Raw genomic sequence first — 25,462 nt, 5'->3', positions numbered from 1 at the left:
TCGGAGGCGACGCCGGCTCCCTCCGACGACCCACCGGAGTCTGGAGAAACCGGCACCCACCACGGCCGGCGGTGCGTGTGCATCGGAGACTCCGGTCCGCCTCGCAGTCGCAGTCACAGCAGTGGGCTCTCGGCCTCGGCCGTCGCCCGAGCTCATTGCTCATCGGATCTGATCTCATGTCCCGACCGCGCGCCGACGCCGTCGCCCTGGGTTTCGTCGGATCTGGATCGGACCGCCCGGGCCGGCGTCACGCGCGCATCGTCATCCCTGTCGCCAACGGCAGCGCGTACGTGGCTACCCCCCTCTCGCATACATACATTATCCGGCGGCCGGGAAACGCCGTTTTCAGCTACAGCCTACAGGTAAAGCGTAGACTACTGTACTACGTATAGTATATGGAATGGATGACACTACGAGGCCGCCCTACTTATGGTCTGGAGACGACGAACTGGTCAACCAGCTCAAAACCGCTCCATCCTGATCTTTTTTCGTGTACCCATGAACTTACGTAAGATTTAACTAAAATTTACGACACCAAATATTCATTTATTTATTTGGTGTCGTAAATAGATCCTGCGTACGTGAGCAACGGAACAGTTGGCTGCATACCCGTACAGTACGTGCCCTGCGTACCAGGAAAAAAGTCAGGAAAAAATCCGTACCCCCTCCGAGTGTCAGGCTTCTCGTGAAGATCGGACACGCAGGGCCAGAGCAGAGCAGTGCCACTGCTACACTGAGTCACTGACAAACCGGCACGAAGTGGTCAGTCAGTCAGTCGCACAGGAACAGCGACCCACATGCGAGCGAATGGGAGCGCAACAGGTAGCAGAGACGAGGGGAGGCGCGCACGCGAGCAAGCACTGGTACGGTACAAGACAAATAATATCAAGCGCCACGCGGACCCTCCCCAGCGGCGTGACGAGTCGTGGAGACCTGCCCGCTACGGCGCAGCCAGCCCCAGGCCAATCCCCTCTTCCCACCTCGCTCGCTTCTTCTTCCTTCCCTTCCCCTCCCCGTTCCCCCCCACCTGCTCTGCCTGCTTCTTTCCCCCTCCCCACGCGCGCGCACCATCGGCTTCCTCATCACCCACCCCACCGAGACTGTACTCTGTAGCCATACCACACCCCTCCTACCACTGCAAGGCCGGCCGGCCCGCCCGCTCGCCGCTTCCTCGCGTCTCGAGTCCGTGCCTGCCTGGTGCGTCGATCGACCCCGAGTCCCGACCCCGGCCGCCTCTCACGGTGGTGGTGGTGGTTCTTCGACGCCGCGGTGGGCGGGGGGCACGCGTGTGGTTCGTGCAAGCCGGAGGGAGGGGGTTCTGCTGTGACTGTGATGGCGGCGGCGATGTGCGTGGATGACGAGGCCGCCTCCGCCGCCGCGGAAAGCGCGGGGGTCGACAAGCTGGATCTCGGCGCGGCCGCGGGCGGCAAGAGGAGCGTCTACCTCATGGACTGCGCGCCGGTCTGGGGCTGCGCGTCCACGCGCGGCCGCAGCGCCGAGATGGAGGACGCCTGCGCCGCGGCCCCGCGGTTCGCCGACGTGCCGGTGCGCCTCCTCGCCAGCCGCAGGGACCTCGACGGCCTGGGCCTCGACGCCGGCGCGCTCCGCCTGCCGGCGCACCTGTTCGGCGTCTTCGACGGCCACGGCGGTGCCGAGGTACGCCCGCGGGCTTGGGGGAAACCCACCCCACCTTCCATCGATGGCACCTGATCCGCCGCTTCTTGTCGCTGTGCAGGTGGCCAACTACTGCCGGGAGAGGCTCCAGGTACTCTTGAGGCAGGAGCTGAGGCTACTCGGCGAGGATTTGGGGCAGATTAGCTGCGACGTGGACATGAAGGAGCACTGGGACGAGCTGTTCACCGGATGCTTCCAGAGGCTGGATGACGAGGTGTCAGGGCAGGCGAGCAGGCTCGTCGGTGCCGTCCAGGAGTCACGGCCGGTGGCCGCCGAGAACGTGGGCTCCACTGCGGTTGTCGCCGTCGTGTGCTCATCCCATGTGGTGGTCGCCAACTGCGGGGATTCGCGTGCCGTTCTCTGCCGTGGGAAGGAGCCAGTAGAGCTGTCGATTGATCACAAGGTGAGCCTTTGCTTTTGCTTGGAGCGAGGCATGATGGCGATCGTGCGATTCACCCGTGGTTGTTTCAGCCTGACAGGAAGGATGAGCGCGCGAGGATTGAGGCCCTGGGAGGCAAGGTCATCCAATGGAACGGCTATAGGGTCTCCGGTATACTTGCTATGTCAAGATCGATTGGTATGTATATTGGTTCCTCAGCTAGATCTTGGTAGAATGACTCTTTTTAAGTGAGATGGAAATTATAGTTGTAGCAACATGAAAATGCTTATGCTGTTGCAACCACTTTTTATTCTGAGTTCCATAGTTTAACCACTTTTTTTATTCGAGTTCCATGGTATAAGATGAGCTCTCAAGACACCTACATCAATGCAACCCTACCGTTGTTATGAGACATCTAAGAAGCTCAATCATACAATGGAGGGTTTTTAAAATCAACCATATTATAAATGCTCTCAAGAGATTATGTTGTGTATGAAGAGTCGTGTAGAGACGCGCTATTCGCGAATAGCCGTTTCTTGTGTTTTTTACATTTAACCCCTAGAGACCCCTCAAAAGACGGGTATTAAATGAGGTTATACATACCATTAAGAAACAGAGAATAAAAATACATTCTTTGTAATTCGATCTAGAAATAGTTATGCCTCATATACTAGTACGGAGGGAGTAGTCAAGTACACTCTGTAGCGTGGTGACTTTGTGTAAGTTAGGATCAAAATCTAAGCAACCAGTTGCTGTAGGAATTGTTTTTTTGGTGGTATTATTATCTCTATCTATACGATCTAGAGAACCATGTTCAATCTAATGGAATAAGGTTTCGTATTGACCTAGGCAATTTTCCCTGGGATTAGTCATTTTGTTGAAAGACTCTGTACTATACTCTGTAGCGTGGTGATTTTTGCTAGATGGCATGCTTCCATTTAGGAAGAAGAGATACTTTTCATCTGCCCTCATGTTTACAATTACCATGCTGTAGTTGTTCTATATAATAAAATAAGTGTTTACTCTATCAGCGATTTGGTTTAAACAGCTTGTTTCGATCCGAGATAGGGAGCATGATAGATTTAAAGCGCTACTGAAATCATGTTCTGGGATTTGACTGTCTGGATATTGGCTATAATCCAATCAGTGAAGTTGTAAAAATGAGCTTTTAAGTATATTTCTATGGCATAGAACACAGAATGCAGATGTGATTAGGAAAAGAAGTTCTTCGCTGTTGAAAAGCCATCTTTAATCGACACGACAAAGGTAGCTTATGCCATGATTCCTGCAAGTGGCACTTGCAGCTTGGACCATGGCTAACCGTCAATGGTTCTTGTTTGGAAATGTTAACATTCATTTCCATCTTAAGATCGTTAAACTCACTTTCGGACAATATTGTTCCTCCAATTTCAATAGAAAATTTTAGTTGGGCCAACAGTTCAGCTGACTTCTCTGTGAGTTGGATAGCATTTGTCCAATTTTCTGTCACCTTTTTGCTAACTTAAACGTGGAAACACTTGTTGCAGGGGACCGATATTTGAAACCATTCGTCATTCCAAAACCAGAAGTCACCGTTGTTCCTAGGGCGAAAGATGACGACTGCCTCATTCTTGCAAGTGATGGGCTGTGGGATGTAGTGTCGAATGAAGAGGCATGCAAAGCTGCGCGTCGGCAGATCCAGCTGTGGCACAAGAACAACGGTGTCACATCATCATTGTGTGACGAGGGTGATGAATCCAATGATCCTGCTGCACAAGCTGCTGCTGATTATCTTATGAGGCTCGCACTGAAGAAGGGTACCGAGGACAATATCACTGTCATTGTGGTTGACTTGAAACCTCGAAAGAAGGCCAAGAGCAACTCATAACACTGGGATGGATCCATCACGGTAGAGCTGACCATGATATGTCCAAAGGCTTCTGCTGCTAGTTGTTGGTCGTCCGCAAGAGACTTGACCCCACAGGTTTTTTTCGTTGGGCCTCAAGAACTGTAGGTGCATTTTCCATGGAGGGTTATGATGCTTAACCCCACTCTGGTTTCTGATGGCTAAAACATTCTCTCCAGTCGGCTTCTACCATGAGCCCTGGCACTTAGTATATCCCTAATGTTGTATGATAGTTGAACTTGTAAAGAGACAAGCGGCTGAGACGGTCACTAAAATTAACATATTGTTACTTCATGATTCAAGGACTATCCATCTGCCTGAATCCGATGAAAGTTTTGTATTGCAGCTTCAAGTGTGTGCCCACCTATATATACAGTTTGATTGGGTACATATACATGATTAGTTGGGTGTACCTCCCTAACATGGCTCTTTGTATGCGTTGACTAGCTCCGAGAGCATGTTGGGTTAACTGCACGCACTCGATTAGACATGCATGATGCAACTCACGTATTTGCGGTAGCTTTTTGCCTACATACGCCGATACAGGTAAAAATCACATATCTGCTGTCAGGGCCAGGCTCATGCGAGCACACCTACACAGACACAGTCATCCATCACACGGATACGGTCTGATTGGATACCTGCAGGCTCCCGTGAGGGTGGCCGAATGGATACGTCAGTTTTGAGAGTTCCTGTGGATGCAGGTAAGCTAGGTAATCAAACAGTAGCACGTGTAAAGTCAACGCATACCCATCAGACGGATAGTAACTCCACACAGACTGGCCTGCAATCTCATACAACAAATCTAAGGATTCGTGTCCTCTCCACTACAATAAAAACGCAAAGCTTTGGTTCTCGCGGATGAAAGGCAGCAGGTCATTAACTGACGTCTCCTCAATGTTTGGCATTGACTTCGAAATATCTTCAAGCGAAAAGGGTATGCTGCGACAAGAAGAGAAATGATATTATGAAACGAGTGTAACTGAGCAAATACCATTTGGGGGGCATGAAAACTAGAGCCTACAAATTGTCAGGGAATAGACCTGGAATCATCATCCAGCAGGACCGAAAAGCTGGAGACGCTATTTGATTCTTCGCGCAGCATAGCTCTCATGCTTGACATGAACTATGAGTAGTAAAGGTAAATTAAATGAAGGTAGCTAGCATTTCGAACAAAACAGTGCAAGACTAAAGGGATAAAGCCTATCGTCTTACCTCGGCTGAAGTTACATTTGTTCCCTTTAAATCATCCCAATACATACCGACTATCCGCTCTAGCTGCTGCAAACTGAGAGCCTAAACAAATAGCTACATGAGTACACAATAGGGTTAAAAAATGACACATAATAAGAACAAAGTGAACAATTAGGGCTAATTCGGTTAGAAATGAATTAGAGATTTGGAGGGGATTAAATTCCTTGCTAGTCAAAACTAAATACAAGTGGATTTAGGCTCTGTTCCAAACCCCTATAGCTAATTGTTAGTCGGATAATAAGTTGTTAGTTTATTTTAGCTGTATTAGAGCAGCTAACAACTAATAGCTATTTAAGAGGTATAACTAACACTTGGCTGGTTTATTAGTCGGTCCATTCTAAATGTCTCAGCTAATTTTAGCCGCTAACTATTAGTTTTAAAGGTTTGGAATAGGACCTTAATCTCCTAAATCCCCTCCGATCCCTATACAACCGAACATGGCCTTACCGGGCAAATATCATTGCATATCTCTTCCCATGTCCTTATCGGCTTCAGAGAAATTACCTGATGAATGGAAGAGGTATATTTGAGAAAAAAACTATCAAAGTTTCGTATAGTTCAGTTTGTGTACAAGAGCCACAAAAGTTTGTTTCTTAAGGGAAAATGATTCAAACCACAAAGTCAACAGCTTGTCTTATATGCCTCAGTGCTACCCATGCTGAGTCTGCAAACTGGGTCAAAAAACCATAAAATTAAAAGGATTTATAAATTCACTTTTAAGATAAGGCATATAAAAATGAGAGTTAATAAAAGCACATTCTTGGTCCTAGTTTCAAAAACCTGATACATATAGTCCTAAAGTTTTATGAAATTTGTAACCCCACCATAGTGAAATCCAAACCTGAGCTGACTAACAGACCCCACTCCTAGCTCCACATTTCCTATTGAAAAGTGGAGTGGGCAAGGACAAAGCCCCTTCTTGATAGCTTGGGTGTAACGTTTTAAAATTTTGGTTTTGTTAAATATTAAGGATCACTCCTTGGATTTCTTTGCAACGATTCATCGGCAAGGGATCAATTCAGAAAGTATTTTTTCATGGAATTTTTGGCTATTTCGGCAAAGGAAATTTGGAAGCAAAGAAATGCTGCTATCTTCACTGAATCTGCTCATTTGTTTCCTTCTTGGAAGTATTGCTTCACTGACACGTTGAAGCTAGTCCTGATCTTATATTGGAGATATCCTTTTGGCTTAACTCTTTATAATTTTCTTTCCTCCTTTTCTAGCTAGTTCTCTTTTCTCCTTACGAACCGTTTGGATCCCTTCATTTTAGAGTAATTGGAATTCACTTAATAAAGTAACCTATTTAGTTTGGAATTTAACATTCTACCACTTTCCAAAGTTCAGATATAAGGCTATCTCAAATTCATGGGTGTAGAATGGGAAATGATTTTATGTATTAGTAGAATTTGTTTTTGACGCTCTTCCACTCACTCCTATATAGTAAAAATGTAGCACATAAATATCTCCGACTTCTTTTTTCTTTTCTTTTTTTCTCGAATGCGCAAGATACATGCACATCATTTCATTAAGAAGAGAAGAAAAAACGATCCAAAACGGATCAGTACAGGGAGACACAAAAAACCCCGTTATGGTGGCCGCTCCGACTTCTTGCTAATAATAGCATACAAATATATTTTGCATAAAATTGAATTAGCTTAATTGATATATGACTAAATTACTATTATTAGAATGGAATTCAATTTCAATGATCGAAACAGGGCGTTATGTTCTTCTCATTTCATTTCTTTTATGTACAGTGCCGTTTCCTTTTAATAATTGTTTTTGCTGTAGGGGCTTCCTCTACCATTTTCCGGGTAAAAAAAAAGAACAATGAACTGGTGTTCTTATGTAATTTACCCTTCACAATGTATCCTACTACAACAGAATAGATAAGTTAACCACCTCTTGACTGACGTCATTGCACCAATATCTTAGTTGAGTTAGCCCATCTTTGATGTATTGCCCATTGCTAAAGGAACAGCATTCACGCCTCAAGAGGAGCCTGTTTTCAAATAAGGAAGAGAACGCCCCAGGAACAGAAGTGAAAACTGTCATTTCCAAGAAGAAAATATGATAGGACGACCCAAAACTTACCTGTTAAACAATTGCACATTGACCACAGAAAATATTTGGGTAAGCAATTTGTGGACCAAAATTGAGGGAACCTACAAAGTAACCACATTAACATTGTTTTTGAAATACTGCAAATGGATACCGCATTGATGATTGTGCTCCTTTAGCACCTACATGATTGGCTCTGAGGACATGCAAATAGCTGTTGAAGATTTTCACGATGCTCAGCCAATGCATGAGTTGATCCTGTTGGCCCAAGCCACTAGAAGGAGACATCAAGGCCTTTGCTTGATTTGAGTAAGTTCTTGGATCCTAAAAAATTAGAAATTCCCCAGATTTTCAACAGGAAAAGTTGACAGTGGATGATTGCTTTGCTCAAGAAATGAGGTACCTGTATGCACAACTCAAGTAATGGGTTTAGCTCCTTTTTTATTTTATCGCTTATCACTCCATACACCTTTTCAACCTGATCCACTAGCTGCTGCTTGAAGAGCGAAGCCGGATACCTTGCTTCAATTTGGTGAAACACGGTACCTCCATCCACTGATTGAGCACTGAGACAAGCAAGTCCACTGCTTGAAGTTTGATTGGCTTGAAAAATCCTTTCACAGGAAATTCTTCGTCTATGTGGAGTTGAGGCAGTTGCCCTGGTGGCTTTAAATGAACGTTGCAGGAGAACTGACAATGTGGATAAGTTGGACAGCCAGTAGGCCAAGCTTCTCGTATCATGTTGAGCCTTGAAGTAAGAACATAGATTAATATTACAGGTACTGGAAAACTGGATGCATAAAGCTGTATCGTATAGAATTACAAGGTGCAGGCTGCAGAGTATGAGCTACTGGAGTACCACTACAGCATAAAGAGATTAAAAAACTCAAAAAAGTGCTACAAACCTCAGTTGCTGAGTTTACAATTTGTATAATACTGTCAAAGACAGTTGTCTTTGCTTCTTCAAAAGATCTCCAATGAAGAAGACAGTAGTATATAAGAGACGCAGCAATAGGTTTTCTCCCAGAGAATCCAAGATATTGGGTAATATATTTCAGCAATAACTGTTGATGATTCTGGGGTTGCTGGTGCTGAGAAGGATACCAAAAATAAACAGAGCTACCATTCAATGCTGAGAGTTTAGGATATAATGAACTAGTAGAGAATAGAAAACACACACCTGATATACATCATTAAACAAGCTTTGCCCATTTTCATAAACCTTGTGGTTAATCAAATCAAGGGAACTGCCCTGCATTGTTTAAAATAAAATATGCGATCATCAATTGACTTGTAAAGTAATTCAGAATGAGATGCAGCCGTGTATGAGAAAAAAGAATGGCATGCAGCCATATACTTGGTTAAACTACCATCGAGGGTCTCATTTCTGTTTGACCGGTTGAGGACTTCATTTCAGCATATGCTACGTTGCCATTTAAAATATGACCACTTTCTTGACATCTCTGTTGAAATGCATCTACCAGTTCAGATTAGAATATTATCAGCAATTCAAATTGAAGACTACTGAAGATATATTACATGGATCATACTGATTTTAGAGCATGCAGCTTGAGAAGACTTTGCTGTTGATGGAGGAGTTGCAATTGCTTGTTGACGAAGCAATTGATTTTCAGCCTCTAAATTAGCAGCTTTCCCTTCTAACCTGTATTTGTGGAAGGACAGAAACAATTTAAAGTTGGCCACAAATAAGCACAAGATGAAGACAAATTAAATGAATGACTGCAACAGAGAGTTATTTGTCTAGGTAAAATACCTTTCCAAGTTCCCTCTAAGCTCAGTAACAAGTATAGCAGAATCTTCAATCTTCTTCACCAAGTCATCATTCCTTTTTAGGAGGTTTTCATTTCTCCTCATTAGATCTTCATTTGTTCCATGAACCTCAGTATGTGCATTCTTGACACCATCACCATCTTGTCTCTCCATTACAAAGCTAGACAGTCTAGATATGGCATCTACTTGAAGCCTAATTGATACAAACATTAGTCTCTGAAATGATGACAAATACTCTGTAATGAAGGCATTGTAGTTGACAATAGAGAAAGATATTTAAGATACCAACTTTTGGACAGTATCTTGAAGCTGGTGGGCCCTGTATTCGCTATCCCTAACTTTCTTAAATAATGCATCGTTTCTCTCCTGAGCTTCAACAAGGGACCTCTTGATTGCTTCATTTTCTTGTCTTTCAGCTTCCAAAGAAGCTGCCATGTTCTCCTTAAGCCTGTTATGGAGCAAAAACAACACTACAGCTTCATAACATTGAATAGTAGTAATGCACAAAAGGAAGAACTGTTTGGGTTAAGCAAAAAAGGAGGAAATGCACAAAACGTAGGCATTGTGATGCATGCCACATAGCCCTAGATTGATGAACTGTTTCCATCTATCTCAGATATTCATAAATGCACTTCTATTTTTTACTTTCTGCTATTATCATTCCTTCAAATTTGATATTCTTGCGAGATCCAAAGACATTCTGCATGCATGTGGCACATATGTTCCATCAATGTCTCCCTTTGCATGTATATCTTTTTAGAACATGTGACCTTGATCCATTCTAAAATTATGTAAAAAGGTAGTGTGATATAAGAGTCTCTGATCATGACAATATAACTGTCAAGCTATGTTTAGTATAAGTGTACGATCCATTCTGCTTTGTTGTTGTTATTGTTGATGATGTTAGTATAAAGAGAGACATCGGTGCTATATTAACAGCATGTACGGTCAAATAGGTGCAGTTTTTAGTATGGAATCACATGTCTCATACCACTGATCTTGTAGCATGGGAAGAAATTCCAAAAAAATCGATTAATTTGGCACAGCTATTAAGATAATTAGAAGGTTTAGTAAAACGGGGTGGTCATTTGAAACATATAGGGAAACACGTTTCTTTTACCTTTTGAATTTCATTTCAGGAAATAAGAAAACATCTCATGCTGAAAAGGGAGAACTACATGCCTATACTTGCAATATAATATCTATAAAAAATTGTTTAAGGTACATACGAATTTATAGTGTTTTGAAGATGCTCAACTTTTTTGTTGGCTTCTTCAGTTTTTATCAGTAACTCTTCATTTTTGTATTCAGACTCAGTAAGTGCTTCCTTCAGGGCATCCTTCTCACGTTTCTCAGATAGCAGCAAAGTGTCTTTCGCTGTATTATCACCAAGCCTGAAATTGATCGTCAGTTATTATGGCTAGCAGTAGCATCTATGCAAGAGAATGTGAATGCTTGATGTATTGCATAGGAGATGTGACCCTAACCCTAATGAGCCGGCAGCCTAGCAGTGGTGCCAGCCCACACACACATAGTACACACATTGTCTAACATCCTCCCACAGTCGCAACGGGGGCACCGCAAACGATGAGACTGGAATAAAAGCCGAAGGTAGGAGCCAACAGGTTGAAATCCCCCCACGGTCACATCGTCGTGAGGGTGCGAATGTTGTGGCTGGAGTAGAGACCGGTGTGCAGACAATATCCCCTGGATGCCGAGGTAGCCGAAGTCGAGGTGGCCATGGTCGAGAGACACGCAACAATAGCCTGTTCTTCGGGAGGGGTCGACGTTCGAGCGTCAACGATCGGTGGGGCGACGCAAAAGGGACAACAACAGCCTCAGGGCCTTCATGCTTCTTTCCGCATTCGGTCGTCGAGGAGCTCCGCTAGGAAGGCAACACCAAGTTTTTCCATGCATGTGCTCGTTATAGGAAGAAGAAGAACTTCATCGCCAAGTTGTCTAATGGTGATGGGCTGGTTACTAGTCATGATGATAAAGCGGAGGTGCTGCTCAATTATTTTACGGAGCTGATTGGTAGCAGCAGTGACAGGGTGTCTTCTATTGATCTTGAGGCCCTTGGGATCCAACACCATCTTCTGGATCACCTTGTCAGCTCATGTTCGGAAGAAGAAGTTTGGGATACCATCAAGCTGATGCCCTCTGACAAAGCGCCGGGGCCCGATGGCTTCACGGGAAGATTTTATAAGGTGTGTTGGCCAATCATTAAGAAGGACATCATGGCGGCTGTTGCAGCAGTTTGGAGGAAGGACTTTCGGAATTTTCGGGCTCTTAATTCAGCCTTCGTTATCCTCCTTCCTAAGGTTGAGAACCCGTCTAATGCCAAGGAGTTTAGGCCTATAAACCTCATTCATAGTTTTGCCAAACTAATTACGAAGATCCTTGCAAACCGGTTGGGAGGTCAGCTTGATAGTATGGTGTCCAAGAACCAAAGTGCTTTCATCAAGGGAAGATTTATTCAAGACAACTTCATGTTGGTCCAACAAACAGCCCGCTTCCTTCATTCTCAGAATCAGCCAACAATTATGCTGAAACTGGACATATCAAAGGCGTTTGATTCAGTATCATGGCCCTTCTTGTTGGAAGTCTTGCGGAGTCTGGGGTTTGGTGCTGGATGGTGTGACATTGTGAGTGGGCTGCTTGCCACATCCTCCTCTCAGATTCTCCTTAATGGTATTCCAGGGGACTTCATTCCACACAGAAGAGGGCTGCGGCAGGGAGACCCCCTCTCCCCTATGTTATTCATTTTGGTGATGGACGTTCTAAACCTCATGGTGGGGCGAGCTGTTGAAGCTGGGCTGTTGCAGCCCCTGTCAACTCGACCCTTTCTGCATAGAGTCTCTCTTTACGCGGATGATGTTGCGCTTTTCATCAAACCTACTGCGGATGACCTTGTTCTGGTGGGGGATATACTCAGGCTGTTTGGTGAAGCTTCCGGTCTCCAAACAAATATTCAGAAAAGTAGTATTATCCCTATCAGGTGCTCACAGTCGGAGGTAGCCACTGTTCAGGATCATCTGCCTTGCAAGCTGGAGGAATTCCCTTTTAAATATTTGGGGCTGCCGCTGTCCTTAAAAAGGCTCAATAAAGCGCAATTACAGCCCTTCATTGACCGCTTGGCGAACTCTCTCCCGGGTTGGAAGGCTGATCTTATGACTAAGGCAGGAAGAGCGGTCCAGGTTCAATTTGTGTTGACAGCTACTGTTGTCTATCATGCTATGGCTCTAGATCTCCCTTCTTGGGCCCTCAAGGCCATGGATAAAATCAGGAGGAATTTTCTTTGGCGTGGCAGAAGCGAAACTAATGGAGGTCATTGTCTGATTGCTTGGCCTAAAGTCACTAGACCTAAGGAGCTGGGCGGCCTCAGCATCTCTAATTTACAGTCTTTGAATTGGGCTCTTCGTGTTAGATGGCTTTGGCTTCAAAAGACTAGTCCGGACAAGGCTTGGGCTTCTTTTCAACTCCAGTTTTCAGATCAGGTGAAGTCTCTCTTCGATCTTGCCTTAGTCTCTGAAGTTGGAGATGGCAGCAACACCTTGTTTTGGTGTGACAGATGGCTGTTAGGGCAGCGCCTGGTTGATCTGGCCCCCCACCTTTGTGCTATGGTTCCTAAGGGAGTAGCTAACAAGAGAACGGTCGCTGAGGGTTTAACTGATATGGCTTGGGTTCACGATCTTCGTGGTACGGTCACTGCTGTGGTCATCGCTGAGTTCATTAAATTAGCGGAAGCTGTTTCAGAGGTGTTGCTGTTGCCTGATACCCCTGATAAGCATATCTGGAGATTCTCAAGCTCGGGCCAATATTCAGCAAAGTCTGCTTATGAGATGATCTTCATGGGCTCAATCACTTTCGAGCATTGCGATCTTATTTGGAAAAGTTGGGCGCCTCCAAAGTGTCGATTCTTCTTATGGCTGGTTGCCCACAACCGTTGCTGGACGGCCGACCGGTTGGCTAGGCGCAACCTCGACCATCCCGACGCTTGTGTCCTTTGTGACCAGGAGGAGGAGACGATCAACCATCTGCTGCTGTCTTGCGTTTTCGCTCGGCAATTCTGGTTTATCCTTCTCCAGAGGATTGGGCTTGCTGGTGTGGCACCGCATCCGGGTGAAGAGGACTTCATGGCATGGTGGAAAGGCATCTCCACTCCCGTGGGGGGATCTTCTCAGGCTAGCCTTAATTCCATAGTGATCTTGGGGGCGTGGTGTCTTTGGAAGCATCGGAATGATTGTGTTTTCAATGGGATGAGTCCAAATCTTTCTGCTGCCTTAGCCATGGTTGGGCATGATATTATGCTTTGGAAGCTGGCTGGTGCCAATGGTCTGTCGCTGCCAGATGTTGCTACCTAAGTGATATTGTGCTTCTGGTGTGATTGTGTGTTTGGGGCTGTTATGTCTGTCTTTGTTTCTCTCCTCCTGTTATCCCCTGTAATTCTTGTGTGGCCTATTGGCTATAACTTTTGTGTTTTTGCTTCTTCTATTAATATAAAAAATACGCAATTCTCTTGCGTATTCGAGAAAAAAAGATATCCTGGCTCTTGAGATGGTGATATCCTGGCCCAAGGCTTAATAGAATTAATAGAGTATCCATACCAACAAGGTGTATCTTCTTTTTCGGAAGCCTATCTCGAAAGAATCTACAAGTTAAGCGTGTTTGGATTGGAGCAATTTGGGATGGGTGACCGACCGACAAGTTTTCTCGGGTGCGCATGAGTGAGGACAAAGTGTGCACAAAAGACCCGTGTTGGTCTGTGGGGACAATATATGATCCTAGAGAGCTGCCAGGAGTAAGTACCGTCAGTCCAGAGATTAGACGGGGTGTGACACCGGGAAGGTCGCGGCAGTAGTGGATCCGGTCGGGAAAGCCGCGACAGCGATGGATCCAGTTGTGGCAGCGAAGAAAAAGGGGTGGGACGATGGGGCGGGTCTAGCCGAGCAGGGGCCTGTGCCAAACTCAACCAGACAGGGGCGTTGACGCCGGGAGAAGCTTGAAAGTAGGAGGCACTGCTGGGCATCTTAGGCGAGCCGGTAGGGACCATTGCTCGCTAGCTGCGGAAGGCCAGGGCGCGAGCGCGGGTCAGCCAACACTCGCCCGTGAGGCTAGACGCTAGCAGGACGCCAGGAGAGCTAAACAAGGGGAGGCACGGACCACAGGGCAAGGGGCGCGCTGGGGGGCGTCGCCGAGCCTAGATCTAGCCGGTCAGAGGAAAGGAGCAACGGGGAAGGCCGGCGGCGAGAGGAGGGAGGGAGGCCTGACAGGGAGCCGATGTCCTGTGTGGCGGTGCCAGCGGCCAGCAGAATGAGTAGAACGCCGGTGGCGACCATGCTACCTGTGCCCGCGACGGGGGCTAGGTCCACGCCTGTGGATGACGCGGCGGCAAGGGTCGTGCCCGCACCGGGCTGGGGAGCCGCGCCTGTGCCGCCGCCGACGGTGGCTGTGCGGCCTTCGCTCGTGAGTGAAAGGGAAATGTGCCCTTGGGACATTTCTAAGTATTTTGGTGATTGAGTGCAAACACATGTGCTTAATTGGGAATTTATGTACATGGATGAACAAGGTGAAAATCATGAAGTAAAGGTATGTTTCTAAGCCTTAGTACATTGGTTTTAAGTACTAATATATTTGTCTAAGTGTTAGAAACAGGAAGAAGAAGAATAGAGAAAAGGAGAAGGGACTTGGCTGTGTGCTGCCAAGACCCAGCTCGGTTTGGAGCACCGGACTGTCCGGTGTGCACCGGACAGTGTCCGGTGCGCCAGGCTGGCGCGACTCGAACTGGCCGCTCTCGGGAAATTGGCCGGCGGCGTACGGCTAAAATTCACCGGACTGTCCGGTGTGCACCGGACTGTCCGGTGAGCCAACGGTCGGCCAGGGCCAACGGTCGGCCGCGCAATCCGCGCGGGACACGTGGCCGAGCCAACGGTCGGAAGACGGCACCGGACTGTCCGGTGTGCACCGGACATGTCCGGTGCGCCAACAGCGCCAGATCTGCCAACGGTCTGCAACGGTCGTCTTCGCCGTTTAAGGAAACAAATCGGGCACCGGACAGTGTCCGGTGTGCACCGGACTGTCCGGTGCCCCCGACGACAGAAGGCAAGGATGGCCTTCTGGATTTGCTCTCAACGGCTCCTAGCTGCCTTGGGGCTATAAAAGGAGCCCCTAGGCGCATGGAGGAGACACACAAGCAACCTTTGAGCATTCTTGATCATCCACACTAAGTCTCTGCGCATTCGTTTGTGTTTCTAAGTGATTCGAGCTCTGTTCTAAGTGAGAACTCTGAGATAGTCTTGTGAGCTCGAGTCTTGGCCGTGTGTGTGCGCTTTTGCTGTGGATTTGTGTGTGTTGCTTCCCTCCCTTACTCTGTGTTTCATTTGTGATCATATTCTTGTAAGGGCAAGAGACTCCAATTTGTGGAGATTCCTTGCAAACGGGATAGTGAAAGGAAAACAAAACACCGTGGTATTCAAGTGGGTCTTTGGACCGCTTGAGAGGGGTTGATTGCAACCCTCGTCCGTTGGGACGCCACAACGTGGAGTAGGCAAGCGTTGGTCTTGGCCGAACCACGGGATAAAACCACTGTGTCACTCTGTGCTTGATTCTCTTGTGGTACTGTGTTTTGTTGAGATTGTTGAGACTTCACCTTAGCCATTTGGCAATAATCGTGCTAACACTTAACAAGTTTTTTTGTGGCTTAAGTTTGAAGTTTTTACAGGATCACCTATTCACCCCCCCCCCCCTCTAGGTGCTCTCAGTGAGGGGGGCCGAGCCTACGCCTGTGGAGGCAGCGAAAGACAGGGGACAGCACCCGCGCCCTGCCCGGTGAAGGCGACGACCCCTACAGTGGAGGGAAGCTCCATGGGGGGAAGGGAGGGGAGGGAAGTCCGGTCGGCAGGTGGAGATCAGCAGGCTGAGGATGGCCGACGGCTGCAGGAGGGAGGCCGCCACCGGGAGGGAAGGTTGAGCCTCCCGGGGGGCAGCGACGGCTGGGTGGGAGAGGACGACTGGAGGCGGCTGTTGGGTGGGATAGATATACATATATAGCAAGTGTATATTAGGCAAGTCCACAATCAGTGTGATTAGCACCTGCCATGTATTGTGATTGACACCTACCATGTACACTCAGCCTGCCATGTATTGTGATTGGCACCTGCCATGTACACTCAGCCACATTGGCTATATATATAAACGTCACCACCTCACTGTGGTGTGGTGTTTTCTCCAATCTTCCTATCTCTCTACATGGTATCACAGAGCGGGATCAATTAGATCTTGGACCTTCTGCTTCCGCCTCTCCCCCCTCCACCTTCCCGGCGGCTGTCCTCCGACGCCACCGTCCACCTCAGGCTGTGCGCCACTCCCCCTGTTCGCAGCCACCCACGATGCCTGATGACGACGCTGCTGCCGCTGCCGAGGCCGCAGCCGCCGCTGCACCACCACCACCACCGCCGCACCACCACCACCGCCGCAGGCTGTCGTCGTCCACCCCTACACCGCCGTCAACGTGAAGACCCACATTCGGGTAACTTTGGAGATGAAGAATCCCAATTTCACCAAGTGGGCGTCCTTCTTCAAGGCCCTGTGTGGGAAATTCAGTCTTCGCCCCTACATCGACGGGCCTCCTCCTGCAGTCGGTGATCCATCGTGGGACATTGCTGAGTGTATTGTCCGCGGCTGGATCTTGAACACCGTCGCCGACTCGGTTCTTGATCTTGCCCTCACCGACGAGAACCAGTCCGCCCACGAACTGTGGGTGGCGATTGAAGGCCTCTTCCGCTCCAATCGTGCACCCCGCGTTGTCTTCCTGCTTGAGGAATTTCACTCCTTGAAGCAAGGCGACTCGATGATCGATGAGTACTGCCAGCGACTCAAGGTCAAGGCTGCTGCCCTACGGGACATCGGCGAAACCATCGAGGACGCCCGACTCGTCCTCAGCCTCCTCCGCAGCCTCAACCCGCGCTACAGCGGCACTGCCGACGACATCGCAAATTCTGCTGTCCTACCATCCTTCTCTAGGGCCCGCGAGATGCTCTCCCTCAAAGAGCTGCATCTTACCAATGACGAGAAGACCACGGCAGCCTTCGCCATGGTGGCCGCCTCTGGCTCCACCTGCACTTCCACGGGATGCCGCTCCTTCCTACGATGCTCCCACCAGTGCTCCTCCCAAGGGCTCCGGGGGCGGGGGCAACAAGAAAGGCAAAGGCAGCAAGAAGCAAGGCGGCTGGCGCGGCCAGGGAAACGCCAACAACGGCTGGCAGCAATGCCCAAACCGGGGGCAACCGCCCCATGGGACCATGGTTTTGCTACAACCCATGGGCTTCCCAGGGCGGTGCTCCTTCAGGTGGCGGCTGGCAGCAAGGCCCCAAGTCTGGCAGCTGGTAGCAGGGCAGCCAAGGTGGGCGCAACCAGGGCCTCATGGGTGCCAACCCACAGGCCACTTTGCCGCACCGCCACCTCCTTCCCCGGTGTGGGATCAGGCCGGCCTCATCGCCGCCCTGAACCAGATGGCGCTCCAGAACTCCGGCTGGGTCATGGACTCTAGCGCCACCTCCCACATGCACAACACGGATGGTATACTTCTCTCCCGTCAACCCTCCTTTGTCCCATCCGTCACTGTTGGCAACGGTCATCACCTTCCTGTGTCTTGCTCCGGCACCTCCACATTGCCTGGCAGCACTTCATCCTTTTCGCTTCGCAATGTTCTAGTTGTCCCATCTCTAGTGCGCAATTTACTTTTAGTTCGCCAATTTACTCGTGACAACAATTGCACTATCGAATTTGACGCGTTTGGTTTTTCTGTTAAGGACCTGCAGACCAGACGCGTGATTCTCCGTTCTAATAGTTCCGACGACCTCTACACCGTCCCTGCCACGCCCCAAGCCAACCTCGCCACCTCCACCAACCTCTGGCACCATCGTCTTGGTCATATCCAGGAGCTGCTGCCCTAAATTTGCTTAGACAAAATAATTCCATCTCATGTAATAAGTCCGCTCATACTCTATGTCATTCATGTCAACTTGGCAAGCACGTGGGCTGCCCTTTGGAAATTCCAGTTCAGTTTCATCTCTACCATTTGAGCTTATTCACTGTGATGTTTGGACCTCTCCCGTTGCCAGTGTCTCTGGTGCGCAGTACTACCTAGTCATCCTCGATGACTTCACTCACTTTTGCTGGACTTTCCCTCTAGTCCGTAAGTCCGAGGTAGCCACTCACATCATTAATTTTTGCGCTTATGTCCACAAACAGTTCAGCCTCCCTATCAAGGTTGTACAGGCTGATAATCGCACTGAGTTTGTTAATAATGCCCTCACCACATTCTTTGCCTCCAGCGACATTCACTCACGACTCTCCTGCCCTTACACCTCCTCTCAAAATGGCAAAGCTGAACGCATCATTCGTTCTCCGAACGATATGTGCCGCACACTGCTCATCCATGCTCACATGCCACCCAAATACTGGGCAGAGGCGCTAGCTACAGCCACCTATCTCCTAAACAGACGTCCCTGCTCAGCCATTGACCATAGAGTTCCCTTTGAGCAACTCCACCAGCAGCCCCCTGACTACACCATTCTTCGTGTTTTCGGTTGCCTTTGCTATCCCAACCTCACAGCCACCTCCAAACACAAGCTGGCACCACGTTCCACAGCTTATGTATTTCTCGGATACCCCTCTTCCCATAAGGGTTACCGCTGTCTTGACCTCACCACTAGACGGATTATCATTTCCCGTCATGTTGTCTTCGACGAGATGCAATTTCCTTTTAGTGCTGACCCCACCAGTGCGCTCCCCAGCTCTCTGGATTTCCTTGTTACAGGTCATACCGTGCCGGTGCCCCGCACTGCTGCCACGACACCCCATGCGGTCGCTCCGTCGCCAGCCGACGTTGAGCAGCCGCAACATCGAGCTCACTTGGAGGAGCTCGCTGAGGACCCAACCATCCTCCAGATTGGCCAAGTTCTTGCACCTGCTCCGGCTCAGCCTGCTCCAGCTGGCCCTCCACCCCTACGGGTGTACACTCGACGGCGTGCTGCTGCTCAGCCACCTCCACCAGAGCTGGAGGTACCACCATCGGCGCCCGTTGTTGCTGCACAGACAGCGCCCGCCGTTCCTGCACAGCCGACGACCGTTGTTAGTGTACAGCCGGCTCCAGCTTCGGCTGTGGCGGCTCCTTCGATCCCGCTGCCTTCCACCTCGAGCCGTCCGGTGACACAGCTCCAGACAGGCTCGCTGAAGCCTGTCGACCGATACGGCTTCCCACCGACAGCTCACTTGTCACCGTCTCCACTGCCTCGCCGGTTCCCCGTGACTACCGAGGGGGCCTTGCGGACCCCCAATGGCGCGAGGCTATGGCTGAAGAGCACAAGGCGCTTGTCGAAACCAACACCTGGCGCCTCGTTCCCCGTCCACCCGGTGCCAACGTAGGTCACCAACAAATGGATCTTCAGGCATAAGTTCCACTCCGATGGCACCCTGGCTCGCCACAAGGCTCGCTGGGTGGTCCACGACTTCACCCAGCGCCAAGGCGTCGATTACGACGAGACCTTCAGCCCCGTCGACAAGCCTGCCACCATTCGGGTCGTCCTCAGCATCGCGGCCTCTCGCCAGTGGCCCATCCACCAGTTGGACGTGAAGAACGCATTCCTTCACGGCCACCTGAATGAGACGGTCTACTACCAGCAGCCTCCTGGCTTCGTCGACCCGACACGCCCTGACGCTGTCTGCCTTCTTCAGCGCTCACTCTACGGGCTCAAGCAGGCCCCTCGGGCGTGGCACCAGTGCTTTGCCACGTTCCTTCGACAGCTCGGCTTCGTCGCCTCTGTCACCGACGCCTCGCTCTTCATCTTCACTAAGGGCAACTCCACAACCTACTTACTGTTGTACGTCGACGACATCGTTTTCACAGTCTCTTCGGCTACTCTACTTCGACGACTCATCGATAGGCTTCACTCTGAGTTCGCCATGACAGACCTTGGGGAGCTCCATCACTTCCTGGGGATATCCGTCACTCGCTCCTCCGACGGTCTCTTCCTCAGCCAGCAACAATATGCTGTCAACCTTCTTCAGAAGGCGGGCATGGCCGAGTGTCACTCGACGTCGACGCCTGTTGACTCTCGTGCCAAGCTCTCTGCCACGGAGGGCGCTCCTGTCACCGACCCCGCCGCGTACCGAAGTCTCGCGGGCTCTCTTCAGTACTTGACGCTCACCCGCCCCGACGTGGCATATGTTGTGCAGCAAGTGTGCCTGTTCATGCATGACCCGCGTGAGCCTCACCTCGCGCTGATCAAGCGCATCCTTCGGTACGTGAAGGGCACTCTATCGACCGGTCTCCACATAGGCACTGGACCCGTCGACAAGCTGATTGCATACTCGGATGCTGACTGGGCTAGGTGCCCAGACTCCCTCCGCTCCACATCAGGCTTCTATGTCTTCCTTGGCGACAATTTGGTTTCCTGGTCCTCCAAACGGCAAACCACCGTGTCACGGTGCAGTGCGGAGGCCGAGTACAGGGTTGTTGCTCATGTGGTCGCAGAATGCTGTTGGCTTCGACAACTCCTTCAGGAACTTCATCTTCCCTTGAAGGTCGCCACAGTCGTATACTGTGACAACATCAGCGGCGTCCACATGACAGCCAACCAGGTCCATCACCGCCGCACCAAGCACATCGAGATTGACATCCACTTCGTCCGTGAGAAGGTGGCTCTCGGTGAGGTCCGAGTTCTCCATGTGCCGTCCAAGTATCAATTCGCTGATGTCATGACTAAAGGCCTGCCAGTTCAGCTATTTGAGGATTTCCGGTCCAGTCTTTGCATCTGGATTCCTGACGCTTCGACTGCGGGAGGCTGATAGATATACATATATAGCAAGTGTATATTAAGCAAGTTCATATTAGGCAAGTCCACAATCAGTGTGATTAGCACCTGCCATGTATTGTGATTGGCACCTACCATGTACACTTAGCCTGCCATGTATTGTGATTGGCACCTGCCATGTACACTCAGCCACATTGGCTATATATATGAACGTCACCACCTCACTGTGGTGTTTTCTCCAATCTTCCTATCTCTCTACATGGTGGAAGGGAAAACCCTAACCCTAACCTAGCCCTCTGATACCATGTAAGAGAATGTGAAGGCTTGATATATTGCATAAGAGATGGGGTATATATATATATATACTTAGAACCCTAACCCTAATGGGTCAGCAGCCCAACAGTGGTGCCAGCCCACACACTGTCTAACAATCTACATTTACGTAAACATGCTCACTAGCTATAAGCAAACACAACTTAATAATGTTGGCAATGGAGGTAGGATGCACACGCGCGCGCACACACACAGGAATTTAAAGCTGTTAAGCTGCTCTGATTGCATCCTTGCATACATATATACACATACATACAAAGGGGCGGCTATATACCTTCCCAGGTATGGTGTAAATCACTTCCTACTGTAAGTAGATCTACCAACCACTCCTCTACTCCTTACTGTTAAGACTATTATGGTAATCCTCCTAGGCTTCCTCCTGCGTGAGGTCTGTCTGCCTAGGTTAGTTTAGTAATGCTGTCACATATAGTAACTAGAAGCTGCTCCATATGGTAGCTAGAATCAACTGTTCCAGTATAGGAAACAGGTTCTCCCGTATGGCAAGTTAGATCCGATTGCTCAGGCTGTTGGATAGGCTGCCGCACCCTTTCCTGGTACGTCACCCTATAGCCTATATATTGTAAACTCCCTTTAATCTAATGACTATGGAATTCCATCCCGATACTTCTCTAATACTTACTGCCTACTTTTGCTGATCAAAGCTTGTCAAACAAAGGAGTAAGGTGTTGTCCTTCTGTTATGATAGAATCAACAACTAATAGTATTAATGAGGTTGACTGAAGACAGGGTTACTTATCTGTCAAATATAACAACAGACTTAAGAGTACCTTTGTACACTTCCTTGAAGAAGACCAATTTTTGTCTCAACGTCCTCAAGCTTGTTCAGTAACTGCAAATTTATTTCTTGAGTTTCAGCTTGTGCCTTCATGGTTGCATTGTTTTGTTCTCGTTCTCTCAACAGTAAAGCCTCTGTAGTAGATGTGTTTTCCTGAAGCCTGTACTCATGACATAGATATGGAGTTGATTCAAAAATTAAAATAGGTATCATTCTGACAGAATTAATATCCTAGAGGTTGCTAGGTAGACAATAAGGGACGATTATGGACCTCTCCACAGTTAGCTGAAGCTCAAGAATATTTTTATCACAATCCTGAATTTTCTTGATTAACTCTTCATTTCTCGACTGAATTTCAGTTAGAACTTTCTTGGTCGTCTCATGTGCCTGTTTCTCTGATAATAATATTGTGTCTCTGGCAGTCGATTCTGCTTTAAACCTTTCAAAACCGCACTGAAAAGTCACTATCACAGTGTAATGATGATATCAAGAAAGAAGTTCGGACACATCATCTGAAGAAAAAGCATCAGACCTCTTGATGGTATCTTCCAATTGATTTCTTATTTCCTGGGACTGCTGTGACTCATGTACTAATTCATCGATTGTTTTCTGGGCATTGGCCAGTTCTTCTTTGGTCGTTTTGTTTTGTTTTCTTTCTACTGCCAACAAAGAGTCTTTCTCTGCTGTGCATTCTTCTAGTCTATGAGTAAAGAAGAAACAAATCCTCAAGCAAAGAGCAAATCACAAATGCTTGTAACAAATGAAACCTAACCTGTTAAGTGAATCCTCAAGCATATTGATTTTTTTAGCTGAATCCTCAAAACTTGTCAATAAGTCTCGGTTTCTCCCTCGTGCTTCAGTTAGCGCTTTTGTAGTGCAGTCAAGATTCTGCTTTGTCTTAAGAAGCAAGGATTCCCTTGCTGTTGCATGTTTCTCAAGTCTAAATTCATTAAGGAAAAGGGAATATGTATTAGTTCACAAAGTTGAAGGAGAGGAGTAACTCTATTAAGTTGCAGATATTGCATTATGCTTGAGTAAAGAAAATTCAGCTACAGATAATGGCAGCAAGATAAGAACCTCTGAGCATTCTCCAGCATCTTGTTTAAAGTTTTCTCACTATCATCAACTTTCCTAAGCAATTCCAAATTTCTTTCCTGAGCTTTGGAAAGTGCTTGTTTGGTTTGACCATGCTCCTGTCTTTCTGCTACATATAAGGCATCCCTTGTGGTTGTGCTGTCCTCACACCTGTATTCAGCGAGTAAAAATTCTAACACTACAAGCTTGCTATATTTAAGACAGGAATAAAGATGTGAAGAGAGCCAGAGCCTGTAACACTAAGACATGCAACCAGGTACACGACAGCACTCCCACCAAACTATGATCAATCCCCTATACTGTGCACACCTAATTGCCATGACCCTCTTAAAATTAGATATCTCCAGGGCTTTCGACTCAGTGTCATGGGCCTTCATTATTGAAATTCTTACTCATCTTGGCTTTGCTCCAATTTGGCGTAATCTGATTTCCTCTCTAATGTTCACGTCTTCTACGCAAGTACTTCTAAATGATTCTCCTGGTAATCGTATTGCTCATCGGAGAGGTCTTCGTCAGGGTGATCCCCTATCTCCTATGTTGTTTGTGATGGTTATGGATGTTCTTAACAGTCTGTTCAGAGCAGCTGAAAGCAGAGGGTTGTTACAAAGTTTGGAAGAAGCTGGGGTTCGGAATAGGCTATCGATCTATGCTGATGATGTGGTTCTTTTTGTTAAACCTATGGTTGAGGACCTGAATTGTGTTAGATTGATCTTGGATTGCTTTGGAGAAGCAACGGGACTGGTAACAAATTTGCGCAAAAGTTTTGTCATACCAATTAGGTGTGATGGGCTGGAGGTTCAGGCTGGCTGTAATATTTTGCAATGCAGCTCGGGATCCTTTCCATGCAGCTATTTGGGGCTGCCTATCTCTGATAAGAAGCTATGAAAAAGGGAGCTTATGGTGTGGGTTGATAAGATTGCTGACCGGCTTCCCAACTGGAAGGCTCGATTGCTCGGTCTGGCTGGTAGGACATCGTTAGTAAGGCATGTGCTGTCGGCCATTCCTGTTTATATCCTCATGGCCATGAATGTTCCCAAATGAGTGATCAAATCTATCGATAAAATCCGGAGGGGGTTTCTATGGAAAGGAAGGAAGAATGTTAACAGTGGAAGTTGTCTTGTTCCTTGGGAAATAGTTACAAGGCCTCTAAATTTTGGCGGCCTTGGAGTTTCTAATTTACAATACAAAAGTTGGGCTTACAGGCTAAATGGTTATGGCTGCAAAAAACTGACCGTCCAGACCATGGCATGGGATGAATCTTCCTATTCAACAGCAGGTCAGACAGTTCTTTAATCTTTCGGTCTCAACGGTGGTCGGAGATGGTACCAGTACTCTATTTTGGTTAGATAAATGGTTGAATGGGAAGGCTATCCATGATATTGCACCAGATGTTGTCTGTTTGGTGGACAGTAGAGTCAGCTCTATCAGGACGATTGCTCAGGCTATGGATAATTGGCAGTGGGTTAGTGATATTGGGAGTCATCTATGGGCACGTTTGGTTCAACTTTTTTCTGACCAGCTTTTCCGAGAATCTAGCTGTAGAGAGAATCTGGCTGTGTAGAGAATCTAAGTATCATTCGGATTACGTGCGGAGGAAGATAAAGTTGTCCATGGGGCTCAGGATCTATAAAGTGATGGATTACTACTATTGCGACGACTCAACCGATTATATGTTTATGTTGATTTTGAATGGTTTTTACTCAAACAAATTTTATAGAAGCTGGCTGAAAAGCTGAGTGTTTGGCAGTCCGCAGCAGCTTTTGGTGGCCAGAAGCTGCGACTCTGGTTGGGCTGCAACAGTACTTGAAGTTATGGGATGTAGTTGGGGAGGTAACGCTTTCACAGGAGGCGGACAGGCTTGTTTGGATGCACACTGCTTCTGGGCAGTTCTCCTCAAGGTCTTGCTACAGAGCCTTCTTCATGGGGTCCATTCTCCTTTGAGCCATGGAAAATATTGTGGAAGCCTTGGGCTCCCCCTAAATGCAAGTTTTTCCTTTGGTTAGCTATAAGGAATAAATGTTGGACTGCGGACAGGCTCCAATTGAGACGATTGCAATACCCGGTGTGTTGTCCCCTATGTGATCGGTGATCAGGAGCAGGAAACAGTTCAGCATATCCTCTGCACCTGCAATTTTACTAGACAATTTTGGCATCTCATTTTGTCGTCCATCGGGCTTGGTGACCTCACTCCGGTTGTTGCTGAGCAGTCCTTTGCTGAGTGGTGGGGGAAGGTTCTAAAAAGGTGCAAAGGGGCAAGAGGAAGGGTTTCAATAGTGTCATAATTCTTGGGGCTTGGTGCTTATGGCTCACTCGTAATAAGGCTGTTTTTGATGGAGTGAGCCCTTCCATTAGCTCGATTAAAAGGTTGTTTTTAGATG

The 25,462-nt window shown here is 48.0% G+C and overlaps 2 protein-coding genes across 16 annotated transcripts in view; one reads left to right on the top strand and one right to left on the bottom strand.

The window, feature by feature from the left end:
* The first annotated feature begins 922 nt into the window (after nt 1-922).
* Nucleotides 923-4,267, top strand: LOC100381549 (uncharacterized). Its single transcript, NM_001361444.1, has 4 exons — nt 923-1,656; nt 1,736-2,077; nt 2,146-2,251; nt 3,580-4,267. The coding sequence occupies exons 1-4, from the start codon at nt 1,333-1,335 to the stop codon at nt 3,918-3,920; spliced, it is 1,113 nt and encodes a 370-aa protein (NP_001348373.1). The 5' UTR covers nt 923-1,332; the 3' UTR covers nt 3,921-4,267.
* A 281-nt stretch (nt 4,268-4,548) lies between these two features.
* LOC100383772 (uncharacterized) overlaps nt 4,549-25,462 on the bottom strand; it is a 69,120-nt gene continuing 48,206 nt past the window's right edge. For 8 of the 15 annotated variants that reach the window (XM_023300307.2, XM_023300308.2, XM_023300312.2 and 5 more), the window contains 21 exons: nt 23,067-23,234; nt 22,762-22,929; nt 22,522-22,689; nt 22,261-22,428; nt 21,982-22,149; nt 10,274-10,438; nt 9,334-9,492; nt 9,028-9,237; nt 8,804-8,916; nt 8,624-8,730; nt 8,434-8,505; nt 8,159-8,344; nt 7,657-8,001; nt 7,440-7,577; nt 7,287-7,357; nt 7,095-7,194; nt 5,807-5,863; nt 5,640-5,696; nt 5,154-5,234; nt 4,982-5,064; nt 4,549-4,880 (listed from right to left, as the gene is read on the bottom strand). In XM_023300307.2, coding sequence (XP_023156075.1) covers nt 4,766-4,880; nt 4,982-5,064; nt 5,154-5,234; nt 5,640-5,696; nt 5,807-5,863; nt 7,095-7,194; nt 7,287-7,357; nt 7,440-7,577; nt 7,657-8,001; nt 8,159-8,344; nt 8,434-8,505; nt 8,624-8,730; nt 8,804-8,916; nt 9,028-9,237; nt 9,334-9,492; nt 10,274-10,438; nt 21,982-22,149; nt 22,261-22,428; nt 22,522-22,689; nt 22,762-22,929; nt 23,067-23,234 — 2,899 coding nt within the window. In that variant the 3' untranslated portion in view covers nt 4,549-4,765. Of the gene's footprint in view, nt 4,881-4,981; nt 5,065-5,153; nt 5,247-5,639; nt 5,697-5,806; nt 5,864-7,094; nt 7,195-7,286; nt 7,358-7,439; nt 7,578-7,656; nt 8,002-8,158; nt 8,345-8,433; nt 8,506-8,623; nt 8,731-8,792; nt 8,917-9,027; nt 9,238-9,333; nt 9,493-10,273; nt 10,439-21,981; nt 22,150-22,260; nt 22,429-22,521; nt 22,690-22,761; nt 22,930-23,066; nt 23,235-25,462 lie in introns of all 15 variants that reach the window. The other 7 variants (XM_023300315.2, XM_035959747.1, XM_023300317.2 and 4 more) reach the window with 5 other exon arrangements.

The sequence above is a fragment of the Zea mays genome, chromosome 6, assembly GCF_902167145.1.
Source record: "Zea mays cultivar B73 chromosome 6, Zm-B73-REFERENCE-NAM-5.0, whole genome shotgun sequence".
In the NCBI taxonomy this organism is placed as follows: Eukaryota; Viridiplantae; Streptophyta; class Magnoliopsida; order Poales; family Poaceae; genus Zea; species Zea mays.
Note: the sequence above shows the minus strand (reverse complement) of the source record. Positions and strands in the feature narration are given on the sequence as shown.

Excerpts from the sequence above, each read along its gene's own strand:
- LOC100381549 (NM_001361444.1), top strand. The coding sequence starts at position 1,333 with ATGGCGGCGGCGATGTGCGTGGATGACGAGGCCGCCTCCGCCGCCGCG. Across the intron at positions 1,657-1,735 it reads ACGGCCACGGCGGTGCCGAG|GTGGCCAACTACTGCCGGGA; the intron begins GTACGCCCGCGG and ends GTCGCTGTGCAG. Across the intron at positions 2,078-2,145 it reads AGCTGTCGATTGATCACAAG|CCTGACAGGAAGGATGAGCG; the intron begins GTGAGCCTTTGC and ends TGGTTGTTTCAG.